General features: G+C 30.2%; 2 protein-coding genes across 2 annotated transcripts; one reads left to right on the forward strand and one right to left on the reverse strand.

Annotated features, from left to right (window-relative positions):
• Positions 1–1,947: 1,947 nt before the first annotated feature.
• On the forward strand, positions 1,948–7,637 carry LOC130445910 (integrin-linked protein kinase). The gene is made up of 3 exons (XM_056781808.1): positions 1,948–2,274; positions 3,822–3,987; positions 4,246–7,637. The coding sequence occupies exons 1-3, from the start codon at positions 2,186–2,188 to the stop codon at positions 5,338–5,340; spliced, it is 1,350 nt and encodes a 449-aa protein (XP_056637786.1). The 5' UTR covers positions 1,948–2,185; the 3' UTR covers positions 5,341–7,637.
• LOC130445911 (transmembrane protein 177) lies at positions 7,631–12,905 on the reverse strand. The gene is made up of 4 exons (XM_056781809.1): positions 12,436–12,905; positions 12,290–12,359; positions 12,080–12,238; positions 7,631–8,960 (listed from the first exon to the last, which is right to left on the reverse strand). The coding sequence occupies exons 1-4, from the start codon at positions 12,591–12,593 to the stop codon at positions 8,421–8,423; spliced, it is 927 nt and encodes a 308-aa protein (XP_056637787.1). The 5' UTR covers positions 12,594–12,905; the 3' UTR covers positions 7,631–8,420.
• Positions 12,906–13,832: the final 927 nt, after the last annotated feature.

Here is a 13,832-nt window from a genome sequence, read left to right on the forward strand (position 1 = left end):
TACATGGATGCTTTGGACTGTAATGTTTACAGTCTGGAACAAAGCAGTTCTAGACTTTAAAAACCTAAAAATTAATTTATTTATACTCGAAAACTCATGACTATTAGTAGATGACAGAGATTAACAACAAAAATAAAATAGACATAATCTCAACAAGTTAAGCAGAATTAATATGTTAAATTAACTCACCTGGGGAAAAACTAATAAAAATCTCTTAAATAGTACGTTCCTTAAACAATACAGGGTGAGTCGGGAGGAGCTCACCAAACCCTAGGAGTGTATTACACACATGAAAATAACGTAAAAAACTCATATGTTCTTATCTGATTTTCATTTGTTTTTAAGTTATGGTGTAATTAAAATGTTCATCTAGCTTTCCACTTATATCTGAATTTTAACATTATCAAAGTATGCCATGTTCGAGGCTCAAAGGCATTTGATATAATTCTAACGTTTTAATGAACTGTCAGTGAACAGTAACTGAACGTTTAATTTCGAATTTATGTGATTGTTGGTGTTGGAAAATGCCAGATACTTATTCAAATTTAGAATATGCAAATATGTTGTTTTTTATGGTTTTGTAATGAAAACGCTACAGCTGCCGCTGAAGAATATCGTCAATGTTTTCCATACCAAAGATATCCTGATAAAACTTACTTATTAGAGTTTTTAACAAATTGTGCGAGATTGGTAAGCTTACCAGTGCTAACATATCATCTGAACGCGCTACTCGACAAGGTTTGGTAGAAGTAAAAAATATTCTGCATCTAGTAGAAGATACAACTACTAGCTCACGGAGAATTGTCACTCAATTGGGAATTCCACAAAAAAAAGGGTGATAAACACACTCCACGAACAAGGCTTATATCATTATCACGTACAGATAGTACAGCACCTACAACCAGAGGATTACGCTAACCGTATGAAGTTTTGTCGGTGGATAAATAATAATCATCGTGTTTTATCGAGTATTCTCTTTAGGGATTAAGCTAAATTTACCCGTGATGACATTAATAATACTCGTAACTATCATGTACGGTTGGACGAAAATCCCCGCGCAAAATCGAAAGCAATTTTCAACATCAGTTTTCTGTGAACGTGTGGTACCTATGGTTTACAGTTATTTAATTGGCCCTTTAATTTTGGAGAACCGTCTCACATGAGACAACTACTAAAATTTCTTACAAAATGAAGGACAAGACCTACTAGAGGATGGTCTTGTAAATATTCTCTCCTGCATATGTCGCTCGTCAGGTCAAGCAACATTTGGACGAACGTTTTCCAGGGCGTTGGATTGGTCGTCGAGGTCCCATTAATTGGCCTGCAAGATCTCCAAACCTCACACCACTAGATTTTTGTTTATGAGGCTGGATGAGAAATGAAGTCTACAAAATAAAAGTGGACACACGAGATGCACTAATTAGAAGAATTGAGAATACTGCAGCTCATATTAAAGAAGAGAGAAATTAATCAATTGGGAGATCAACAAGCGCTCTTCGTAGACGAAGCAGAAAATGTTTAGAAGTCAATGGTGGTATTTTTGAACATTTATTGAAAGAACGCTATGATTAAGAAAATTTTTATGTGATAATTTGTTTATTTGTTAATATGCTAGTGGAAAGCTAGATGAACATTTTTAATTACTCCATAACTTGAAAACAAATGAAAATCGGATAAGAACATATGAGTTTTTTTACATCATACTCACATGTATAATACACTCCTAAAGTTTGGTGCGTTCCTCCCGACTCACCCTGTATATTCAAATGAAAAGTCTTATTTTATCACATAAACCACGAAAGCACTAAATGAAAAATTGCTTGTGGCATTAACCATTATCAACAAAATTGTTTGAAGTCGGTATAAGCTATTAAACGCATTCAATGACGTCATACCCCAATGTGAAACGCACTCAAGATGTTAGTTTATATTTTGATAAAATTTAATGTTGGTAACAAGAAGTTTTTATTAGGCAGCTAAATGTCACCAGAGAAAGTAGTATATTTTTTAGAATAAATAAATTTAAAGAATTATGTTTATAATGATTTGATAATTTATATCAGTGTTTGTGGTTAAGAAGTGCTTCCTTTATAATTACCTAATATCTACGTATTATACATATCTATTTTGTTAACGAAACTTCTCAGAATAAACGCCCAGATAAATTTTAAACACAATACTAGATATGGAAGATATATTTCAATGGTGCAAAGAAGGGAATGCCCTACAAGTGAGGGTTTGGCTAGATGAACCCGAACATGATATGAACCAAGGGTAAGTAACTAGCATATTAAAGATTCCACGTATAGATACATGTTCAGTAACCATATTTGGCAATGGTCCATGGTTATTTGGAACTAGTGGGGATTATTTATAGATTTTAAATGAATAATGATACATTTGGCCTTCATTATAATACCAGTTTAAATAATATTATTGTTACCTAGTGTATGACCTAATTTAGTTGGATTTAAATATAGAATTTGAATTTTTTCCATGTTTATATTGTAAATACTGAGAATTGATTTAAAATGTACATGAAACTGTAGTTATGTAAATTAGGATATGTTACTTATTTAAAAGGCATACTTCTCTAAAATACTGCAATTTATGGGGTTAGTTTGTGCAACTAGTCCAAACAGCTTTGAATTTAACATTGATAATGTTAAATACTTCTGTATATTGAAATTTTATTTTATTTGTATCTTCATTTAGTTATTTTTATGTTTGCTTTTTAGTTTATACAAGCTTTTGTCTACCCATTGTAACATTTTTTGACAATAAAGCATTTCTCTCTCTAAATTAACATTAACAGCATGGTTAAAAATTATATTCTGAACAATGGTGTAAAAAAGTTGTCAACAGCACAATGTTACATCGCAGCTAACTTCACTTATATTAAAAACAGTAGTAGATAGTAGAATATTCCTAATTTTCTGGTTATCGTTCTTTGTTTCATATGTATTTTATAAATTTGTTTATTTAATATTGATAATAAATACCTAATATAATATGTATAATAAAATACATTGAACTTGAAATTAATAACATCAGAAGATAGGGGTGTATTTTTGTGGGGAAGGATTTTAATCACCAGATTTGAAGGTGTTGTAGAAGCTAAGCTTCCAATAGATTCTAATGAAATATCCATTGTGGACCAAGCAGAGTCAGCAGATTATATTATTGAATATAAGACTCAACAAAAATGGATTACTCATTGATTTATATTGATAACATAGAAAATATTAACCTTGGAAACAAAATGAAAATTCAAAAAATTATTAAAAATACCTAGATGTCTACTCCTTTAAGGGACATAGCAAATTATATATTGGAGGCAACTAAAAAATGGCTTAAAGCCAAATTTAGATATTGTTGCTTCAATTAAAAAATTAACCAAAAACTATAAAGACATAAGTAGAGCTAGATATTGATTAGAAATTTTATTATATAAGTTTTAATGAAACTTTAATGTAGATAAATTCATTTTAATGTCACAATAAATTGTTTATTATATGTTCTAACTGCTTTGTCAACTTCTAATATTTTATTGTACTGTAATTTGCCTCATATAAACTATATGCCAGGATGATTTTCATATATTTTAACAGCATTTTCTTTTAACATTTATCATTTTGAAAATTGACAGTGCTGTTACTGCCAACATTTTAATGAAACATTGATCATTTTCAATATCTGACACAACTTATATATTGAGACATTGAGAAATAAGGTCCCTTTTGTGTCATTTGCAATAATCATCCAGTTATACTCTGCATGTTCTTAAATAATAATACATATAGTGGACTTTATTTTTTTAGAGATGATCATGGATTCAGTCCACTGCATTGGGCGGCAATGAAGGGTTTCAATAAAATAGTTGAAATGCTTCTACTAAGGGGAGCACGAGTTAATGCCACAAACAGAGGAGATGATACTCCATTACATATGGCAGCTGCTCATGGTCACAGGGAGATTGTAAACATGGTATGTAACAATAGGATGGGATGGGAACAGATATAGAAAGAGTTAAAATGAATGACCAAATTGATGGTTATTTAATATAGGTAGACAAAATATTTTCCGTCTGAAATGTTTATGAATCAAATAACTACTGAATACAGAAGTATTGAACAATTCCAATCACTAAAACAAGTTTTCAGTCTATTAATATAATTGAGTCGTCATATAAATTTAATAAAAATCTATAAATCCAGAAACAATAAAACTACATCTTTTTTACAGCTTCTCCGGCAAAAAGCTGATATCAATTTCACAAACGAACACGGGAATTCACCATTACATTATGCGTGCTTCTGGAGCTATTCAGATATAGCAGAAGATCTAGTACATCATGGTGCGAAGGTAGCCATCGCCAACAAATATGGTGAAACACCTCTTGATAAATGTAAGGGAAATCTTACAAAAGTTCTTCATGATATTGCAGTAGAATCTGGTCAAGATCTGAAAAAAATTAAATTCAAAGATCAGAGTTGGTTAGGTTTAAAAACCAGATCTAGAGATGCTACATTATCCCGTCACAAGGGTATACATATTAAAGAATTGGAAATGAAAAGGAAAATAAGTGAAACACATAGCGGAGTCACTTATATTGGTAGGTGGCAAAATAATGACATAGTTGCCAAGATTCTTAAGGTGCGTGATGTTACCTCCCGAATTTCAAGAGATTTTAATGAGGAATTTCCTAAACTACGGATATTCTCCCATCCTAATATTCTCCCTGTTATCGGTTGTTGTAACAGTCCTCCGCATTTGATCGTTATAAGTCAGTATCTACCATTAGGATCATTGTATAATGTTTTACATGAAGGTAGTGGTGGTCTTGTAGTAGATACAATACAAGCTTTACGTTTTGCAATAGATATAGCAAGAGGAATGGCTTTTCTACATAGTTTAGAAAGAACAACTCCTGAATACTTCCTGAATAGTCGTCATGTTATGATTGACGATGACTTAACAGCAAGACTAAGTATGGCCGATGCTAAATTCAGTTTTCAGGAAAAAGGTAGAATTTACTATCCAGCATGGATGTCTCCAGAAGCACTTCAAAAGAAAATTACAGATCGCAATTGGGAAGCTTCTGATATGTGGAGCTATGCTATTTTACTTTGGGAGTTGGCTACTAGGGAAGTACCTTTTGCCGACCAAAGTCCTATGGAAGTTGGCATGAGAATTGCTTTGGAGGGTTTGAGAATAAGTATCAAACCAGGAATATCATCACATTTGATCAAGTTGATAAATATCTGTATGAACGAGGATCCTGGTAAAAGACCTACTTTTGATATGATTTTACCTATTTTGGAAAGAATGGTTCGTTGATATGTCCGTACCTATTTGTTCACAATTATTTAATTAATTCAGAATAACTAATTAAAATCGATTTTATTAACATCACCTTTGAAATATGTTTTCCTTTCAAAGAATACAAATAGGGCTCATACCAGAAAAAAAAATTACTCAGTATTTCACAATTGCCTTTTTCTATTGTATCCCAACTATTTATCAATAGTATATTATTGGCCAGTGTATAATAACTCATTTTACCTGAGTAGAATACTATATTTGTCAAAACTCATTACTCTACAAATCATTACATCCATTATTAAAGCAACCATGAATTACAAAAGGTAATGAAATAACTATGTGTTCAATCTCGTCGCTTGTCATAATTTGACAATGCTCTTCATCTGATCCTCCCAACCAGGTGTGAACATTAGCTGATATCAGATCATCAGGCTGGTCTACAAGTTGTTCAATCATTGCATCTCTTAAGTTGTTTAGCTCAACATCTGTAATATTTTAATAAAATCAAAAAGGCTACAATTCGCCCCTGAACAAACAATAGTTTTAACTGAAACTTTTTCCTATGCGTTTGAAAGGTTAAAAACATTATCAGATTTGTTTCTTTGAAGTTGTTTACGACTCTCCCCTGTTTTGACAAACCGCTGAATACAATGTTTTTTTGTAACTTGTTTTTTATGGTTTGGATCACATTTTGGTCCATTGGTTGCAGCAATGGTGTTACTTTTGGAGGTAAAAATAGAACAATAATTTTACCATCATCAGATTTTAATTCATCAAGATATCCAGGACAATTGTCGAGAAGTGAAATCATTCTGGTAAAAGAGGTTTTGTCATCCATTAGTGTATAAAACTGGCAGTTAAACGTTTTTGAAAGCCATTGGCTTTTTTGTGTTCCCTAATCACCTAACCAGCAATTCTAATTTATGCGTTTCACTAACATTAAAACATGGTATAAAAGTTATTCTATCCTTTGTCAACTTGCTACCTGGAGCACTGGTTTCCTATGAACAAATGTTTTTTTGCCAAAGACGCGATAACAAACCACTGTTTTCTGGATTGGAAATCTGATCTTGACCTAGATCCATTTCATTCACAGTTTCTTAAAAATTTTAAACAAAACATGAAAGCTTTCTCCCAGTTAAAGTCAAAAATCTAAATCCAAAGTGTCATTTGAATTTATCTAACCACCTAACCCTTGCAAGTAAAGTTGTCCTTTTTCATAATTCGCCTGATAAAGATGTGTGACGGCTCCTTTCTTGCATAAAGTGCATCTTCAACTTGCAGAAATTCACCTACTTTTAATGTCTGTCTTACATTGGAAGATGATTCACTAGTACTTCTCTTGCAAAATGATTAAATTTGTTTCTTTGCACGCCCAATATTCCTTAGACATAGTAACCAACCTTTCACCATTTTCTGAACGATTTAAAATTGCATACTTTTTATCTGAAGTCAGCGCAACATGCTTACGTTTTCCCGACATTACACTGCACTTATAATTTATACTGTATTGTACTTAAAACACTGTCATCACTTAAATAACCCGTGACAATCACACTGTACACAATTACACATAGCAGACGTGGCTTTTAATGTTTCACAAGTTTAGACATAAACATTTACCAACTCATCGACGGGAACACAGCACAATTACTGGATGTGCCTAAATATTGAAATGTCGGTTTATAGAGACAGTACTGTGCTTTCATTGACTTTTCCAACAATAAATTTAATAAAGCAACTTCATTATCTCTAATTTAAATCTGAGAAATCTACTCATACTAACAATAAGTTTGATACATTTGAACCAAATTTATTTCGATTTAAAAGGTACATAGATTTATAAATTATTTTGAAGAACATGGTTTGTTAAAAAACAAATATTCAGTGGCTTACTAATTTTAAAAACTAATTTTTTGTAGCAAAACAAAATATTATTGTTAAATCAATGAAGAATCTGACAATAGTGATTAAAATGAATACATTTTAATCACTATTGTAAATACATTTTAATCACTTCCCGTGATTAAAGGGTATTATTAGGGTCGAGCAATCAGACGTATAATGGGTACATTATATAACAGTCATGAATAAAAATTATTATTTAAATGAAAATATTCCAGAGTGCCTCTAAAATCAAGTCTCATTGCCTGTAACATAGCTTTTATATATATACAAAATATTTTTGCTTCTAAAGTAATTCATGTATTTATTTAAATTTTTTAAATGTTTTGTATAATAATGAATTTTAATTATTATTTTTTAACTCTGTATATATTAAAAGTCTAATTAAAAAAAATGATTAACAGAAACATGTTTTATTTCATTTCCTTCTTATATCTACATAGAGACAAATAGGACAAAATTAAATTTTTATTACCTTGGAATAATTAGAGTATTGGTTATATAAGAGTACGTGCATGTGATGCTTTGGCCTAAGATATCATCTTTAAATTAATAAAATATCTAAGAAAAAGACTGCAGTTTGTAAAGCGATCCACACACAGGCATTTTTCTATTTGACTTCTCCTATTAATTATGTGAACAAGTATTTTACTTAATCCATTTTTTCTTACGTTTTCTCTTTGTTCTATATTGGTGTTCTATTAATCTTATTTTTTCTTTTGAAAATACTCTCCAGGCTATCCTTTTCTCTTTTTCATTTATTGTTGTAAGATTCGAATCGTTATAAATGGACGATAGACCCTCCTTTCAAATTTCAAGATACGTTTTGAATGTTTGTGAACTCAAGCCTTAAGGTTATCAGGTAAAGTAAATAGTTAGTTCAATGAAGAAACCTTATTTCTTAGATCATTCACAATATACTATTTTCTTTCGCAACATTACGAGAATTTGCGATTATAATAAATATCCTTGGCGGCTGTATTATTTTATATTCAAATCAAATCTACAAGTTCGGTGCATTGAGCTGATGCGACCCTATAATAAACTCATCTGGACATAATATGCTAGTACGAAACCAAAGCGGGGAGCTAATAATTGGTATAAAAATTTAAATAACACCAACGGGTTTAAATAAATAAAAAATAATTTCTAAATTAATATATTTACAAATATAGATTATTAAGAATAATCTAAGAAGTTATTGTATCATCAAAAGATGATAATCTTTGCACTAATGGAATATGTTTTTGTCTTAATATATAATTTTCATTTCCAAGCACACTGTAGAGCCTTTCACCATCTTTTCCTAGTAACTGCCTTAAAGCTTTATTCCTTTCGAGTAGTTTAGAATAAAATTCTTTACCGCCCTGTAAAAATATTATGTCTGTCTTTTTCAGTTCTAAATCGATATTTTTTTCGTAATACATCTGGGAGAGATCCTTTGCCATTATGTATATTCCAAAATTAAATATTCCTACTAACGTATACAACATTATTCTTAAACCCAGTGGTTTTGCTGAAAAATTAAACTTTTGTTTTAAATTTCTGCCTAAGAAATATGATGACAATACTAAATTTGTGGCCAAGAATACATCTAATAATGGTTTCAATGTTTGCCTGTATAAAACTTCTCTAGACATAGCGTATAGCTGAGCTTTTTCTGACAAAACCATTGACTTTAAAAGATTTTGAGCAGGTTCAGAATCCCAAACAATAGCTTCATGATTTATCTACAACAAAAGAAATTACATATTTTTAGAAACTACAAATTATTATTTTGTTATTATGTATATTTATAATTTTTAAAGTAGATGAAAGTTTATAAATCGAAATGTCAAAAAAAAACAAACATATTTTAAAAAAGAAAAAAGGACCATCATACTTGAAAGAAACGGAAACTGATAATACCGAATTTTTTTACAGTTTGAAATATTCGATTTATTAATTCAAAATAACTATTGCTTTATACCTTGCAGTAATCCAAGATCAAGGAAGAATAGCTCTTTGTTTAACAAGGGAGGAAAGTACTAATTTTCCTCCCGAGGATGATAATCATTCAAGAGAAGAAAAGGCACTTTACTCTCATGTTATACAAATGACTTTTCCATCCCCCTCAAATAACAAGTCATTTTCACATAATTTATTTATGAATCTAACAAACAAAAATTATTAAGGAGCTAAAAATTAGAAGTAGGTACAGTATAACTTACAGGCACGTTATCTTCATTCTTGCATCACACATATTTTTAATTTGTGGTAGAGTAATTATTTATACTAATTTTAAACGTGCAATTTTGAGCATGGTTATTTGAATACATCTATAAGTGAGAGCTGTTAGAGAAATTATTCACTAAATTTTGCCAAATTTCATTTTATAAGATTCTTGTATCTTGTCGACTGTTTGTTATATAAACACTCATGAGCACGAACAATCATACGAAGGTTGCTACTTAATTTTTGAGATATGCCAACACTGATGTGAATATGTCAAATTAAAAAGACACAAACAACATGTTAGAAATAGAAAGGAATCTGAAAGACACGTTATTCATTAAGGAAATTCCCATACAATTACATATACATATATTAAAAAGCAAGAACAAACTTAGAAATATAAAAGAACAGAAGATATCTAAAGTCTAAAAGTCAGATACATAAAAATAAAGGAAAGGATTGGAAATGAGGCAAATCCAAATAAATTGGTCAAATGACTCAGAAAACTGATAACAGGAGGCACAACATTGGAAGAATTACGGATCAAGCTCAGATAAGAACAAGTGTATATAAAAAAAGAGAAATCGGGAAAAGGCAATAAATTTCTCAAAAAGCCAACCAATAAAAGAAATAGAGAAAGCAATCGATGGAAAAATGAAAAGGAGTCAAAATTAAGTAAAAGATACTAGATGATATGGTTGGAAGTAACAAAAAAACCATGCTAAAGCGGAAGTCGCCTTAATAGTAAAAGATCAAAGCTATAATGAACAAAAATTTCATGAACGAAAGGATCTTTATAATGAACATAAAAGAATGGAGAAAATGAAAAACTTCTCATGGTTATAGCCTACGCACCGACTAAAAATGAGAAAACAGAATTAAAAGATAATAGACCTTAATGGAAAAGTAGGAAAATAGAACAAAGTGCGGAGTATGGAAAAACAAGGTGTATAGTTAAAAAATAAGAGCTGTGAAATAATTATAAGCTTATGCATGGATAATGAACTTATAATTACAAACACACAATTCCAACACAAAGATATTCATAAAATTAAAAGAGAAGACAAAGTAAACAAATCTATTACTTACTAGTAAGTATAAGTATTTGGAGAAAGTTGAGAATGTCAAGATCAGAAGAGATTCAGAAATTAGAAGTGTCCATTATTTACTGGTGATAAATAGTCAACGGAATAAAAATAACAGATAGGATGACACAAAAAATTAGATATTATGAACTCAAACAAATTACATATTGAAAGATATTTAATTTAGAAATATAATAATAAATGCATCATAAAAAATACGAGAAGGATACCATAAAAGAAACAATTAAAAGGAAAAAACCAAAATGAAGCAAATACCTAACAACTAAAGCAAAATCAGACTACAAAAAATAAAAAAGGAAGTGCAGAAGATTAGTTAAGGAATAAAAACAGAAGTTATAGCGAGAATTTGGAGAGAAAATGACAGACGACACTGAGAATAAAAAACTATCCTTTGAAGTCATTAGAAACGCAACACATGGTAAAACCAGAAGAAATGAAAATAACAGACACTAAAATTCGTCATGAAGAAGTGGAAATAATTACACCAATATGCATAATGGAGACACAAGACACTACAACAATAAGCAAGATAATAAACGAGATATATACGAGAATGATAGAAAACAAGCTAAAATATGAATTAGAAAAAAGCAGATGAGATTCCCATCAAGTATTTGGAGTGACATCAGATACAAACTTCATAATTAGAAAAATAACTGAAAAATCAATAAGAGGAGAGATACATCTTTGTTGGAAAATCCTAGAAATTAGAGGAACATAAGAAAATTTGGTAAATGGAGTAAGCTTTATATAAATAGACAAAAAAATTAAGTCACAGTTATCAAAGATGTTCAAAACAAAATGAGTAAAGCAAACATAGTGTTAAATGAAGGAATAATAACAAAACAAAAAGACAAATAAAACAGTATAAAACATGATATTAGCACAAGAGGAAGACTGGAACAAAAGATTAGAGAAAGGATTAAAGCAGCCGAAAAATTATTGTATGCAATTAACACACAGTTTCTAGCGGAAATATATAAAATATATAAAAAAATGCCATACCCATATTAACATCTAGATCAGAATCATGGATACTCATACAATAACAAAAAAACTAAATAAAGAGTACAGAAGTGAGATTTCTAAAAAAATAGAGAATAAAACAAGATATAAGAAAATAAGGAACACCATCAACCCATTCAAGACAAAATCGAGGAATTAAAACTAAACTGGTTTGGCCACATCCAGAGAATAGGAGATAATACTTCAAGAGTCTATCAATTGAAATCAGAACAGAACTCATCATAGATGAGAATACCAGAATAAATATAGTTTCGTCTCCACTAAGGATTAGCTAAATGAAAATATAAGAAAACTGTTCCAGAATTTATGTTTTTTAATTATAACTCACATTTATTGTATGAAATCAAATGCTAAAAGTATGTTTAGTAAATTTTTTCCAGAACTAGTTTTGATATTCTAAAATAGGTTAATCGCCTATCTACAAACATCTCACTTATATTTTGATAATGTGCTTACAGGACTTATAATATAAATAACTATAAAAATCTTATAAAACCTCATACTCTCATTTTGGATCGATCAATAGTCTCTGGTTTCTGAAAAGTAAAATTGATTGGTATTCCAATAATTGCTCCATATTTACTATATGAACTGCCAGCACTCATTACATCAAAACCATATACATGAAATGGTTTATATAAGTGGACATCTTTTGGATCTATCTGAAAGATATTTAAATTATACAATTCTGCATAATGTCAAATTCAATATACCTTTAATAAATCTAACGCCTTTTGGAAGCGATTTTCTATCTCCTTGGTGACTGGAACTGATATACCATTACTAAAATATAAGTTTCAAATTAATATACTATTTAATTCTCTATTTGAAATAATTGAACACCACCTTGATAACGTACTTGTATAATTGAATCAATTTCCTGTATTCATTTAAGAGTAGGGTATGGGGCACAAAATAAGAACACATAGCCCCAACAGATATTGTACCAGCAAGAATATAAGAAACTTTCCTTCCACCTTCTGAATTCATAAAACTAGCTATTTTTTTAACATACATTTTTTAAGTTTTCTCTATTTTTAAACTTTGGTATGGTTAAATTCTTATTCTTTTTTTTTGACAATTTAGTTCTAGATTCTATCTATATATAGATAACCTATACTATAAAATAGGTGACTTGTGGTTCAAATGCCACAGCTATTGATAGTGATGTGATTTTGGATATTATTCTCACTTTCATAATAATTTTGAAAATAACACTTCATAAGTTTGTTTTTATGTTATTACGACACAAAAAAAGTTATCAACGATTTGGACGTTTCTACTTTACAGCTAAGACAATTATCTTCTTCAACTTTTATCACCAATAGTGACATATAAGGCACAGATCAACCATATTCAAATGGCTTATAACAATGTCATTAGGTCTGCCCACGGTCTTGCATATTTCTAACCGAATTGGAGCTATAACATAAAATGTTAAGAACAATATTATTTATATCTAGCAGTCATTTTATAGTAACAGGTTTCATATCTTTAAGAGATATAACTGCATTACCATTAATAGACCCTCATTGTAAAACACAATATTGGAAGTTCTCTCAAACTTCATGAAACAAGTAGTCACTATAATCAATAAAATTATAGAAGCGGTAGAGACACAGAAGAATGATTTTCTATGAACAACCTGAACCAAATATGTATATATATATATATATATATATATATATATATATATATATATATATATATATATATATATATATATATATATATATATATATATAATATACCAATTAGACCTATGATCTCTCTAACTAATAAATACACGTCATAGGCCACCCGTATTTAGATGGTTCACGACAATTAATTCGTCCAACCAAATCGACCCCATCTACGGAGCATTGCACCAAGTGTTCACGGCGCCTGAAATACTCTTTTGGGCGTTCCACATAGTGACTACGATCGTTGTGGTCGCGGCGTTAACGTCACTCATGACGTCATGACTATCGCTTACGACGACTCTTGTCAAGAGGTGGGTTAAAGTGAGCGTTGAAAGAATTTTCAAAACTCAAGCGACGCAGATTGCAACCATGAGAATATATCATTATTTGATGCGGTATGATATATAAATACTTTCGAATAATTCTTGTGATGCAGCGCCAAATATTTTACTATCCTTGCAAAAGATATTTTGATTTTACTTTAATGTAAATCAGTTAAGCACTCCACTAAAAAAATCAATGACTTACAAATTATAACATAACTTCTTAAAGCTATCACTTTATATTTTCTGTT

The sequence above is a fragment of the Diorhabda sublineata genome, chromosome 6 (assembly GCF_026230105.1).
Source record: "Diorhabda sublineata isolate icDioSubl1.1 chromosome 6, icDioSubl1.1, whole genome shotgun sequence".
Taxonomy (NCBI): domain Eukaryota; kingdom Metazoa; phylum Arthropoda; class Insecta; order Coleoptera; family Chrysomelidae; genus Diorhabda; species Diorhabda sublineata.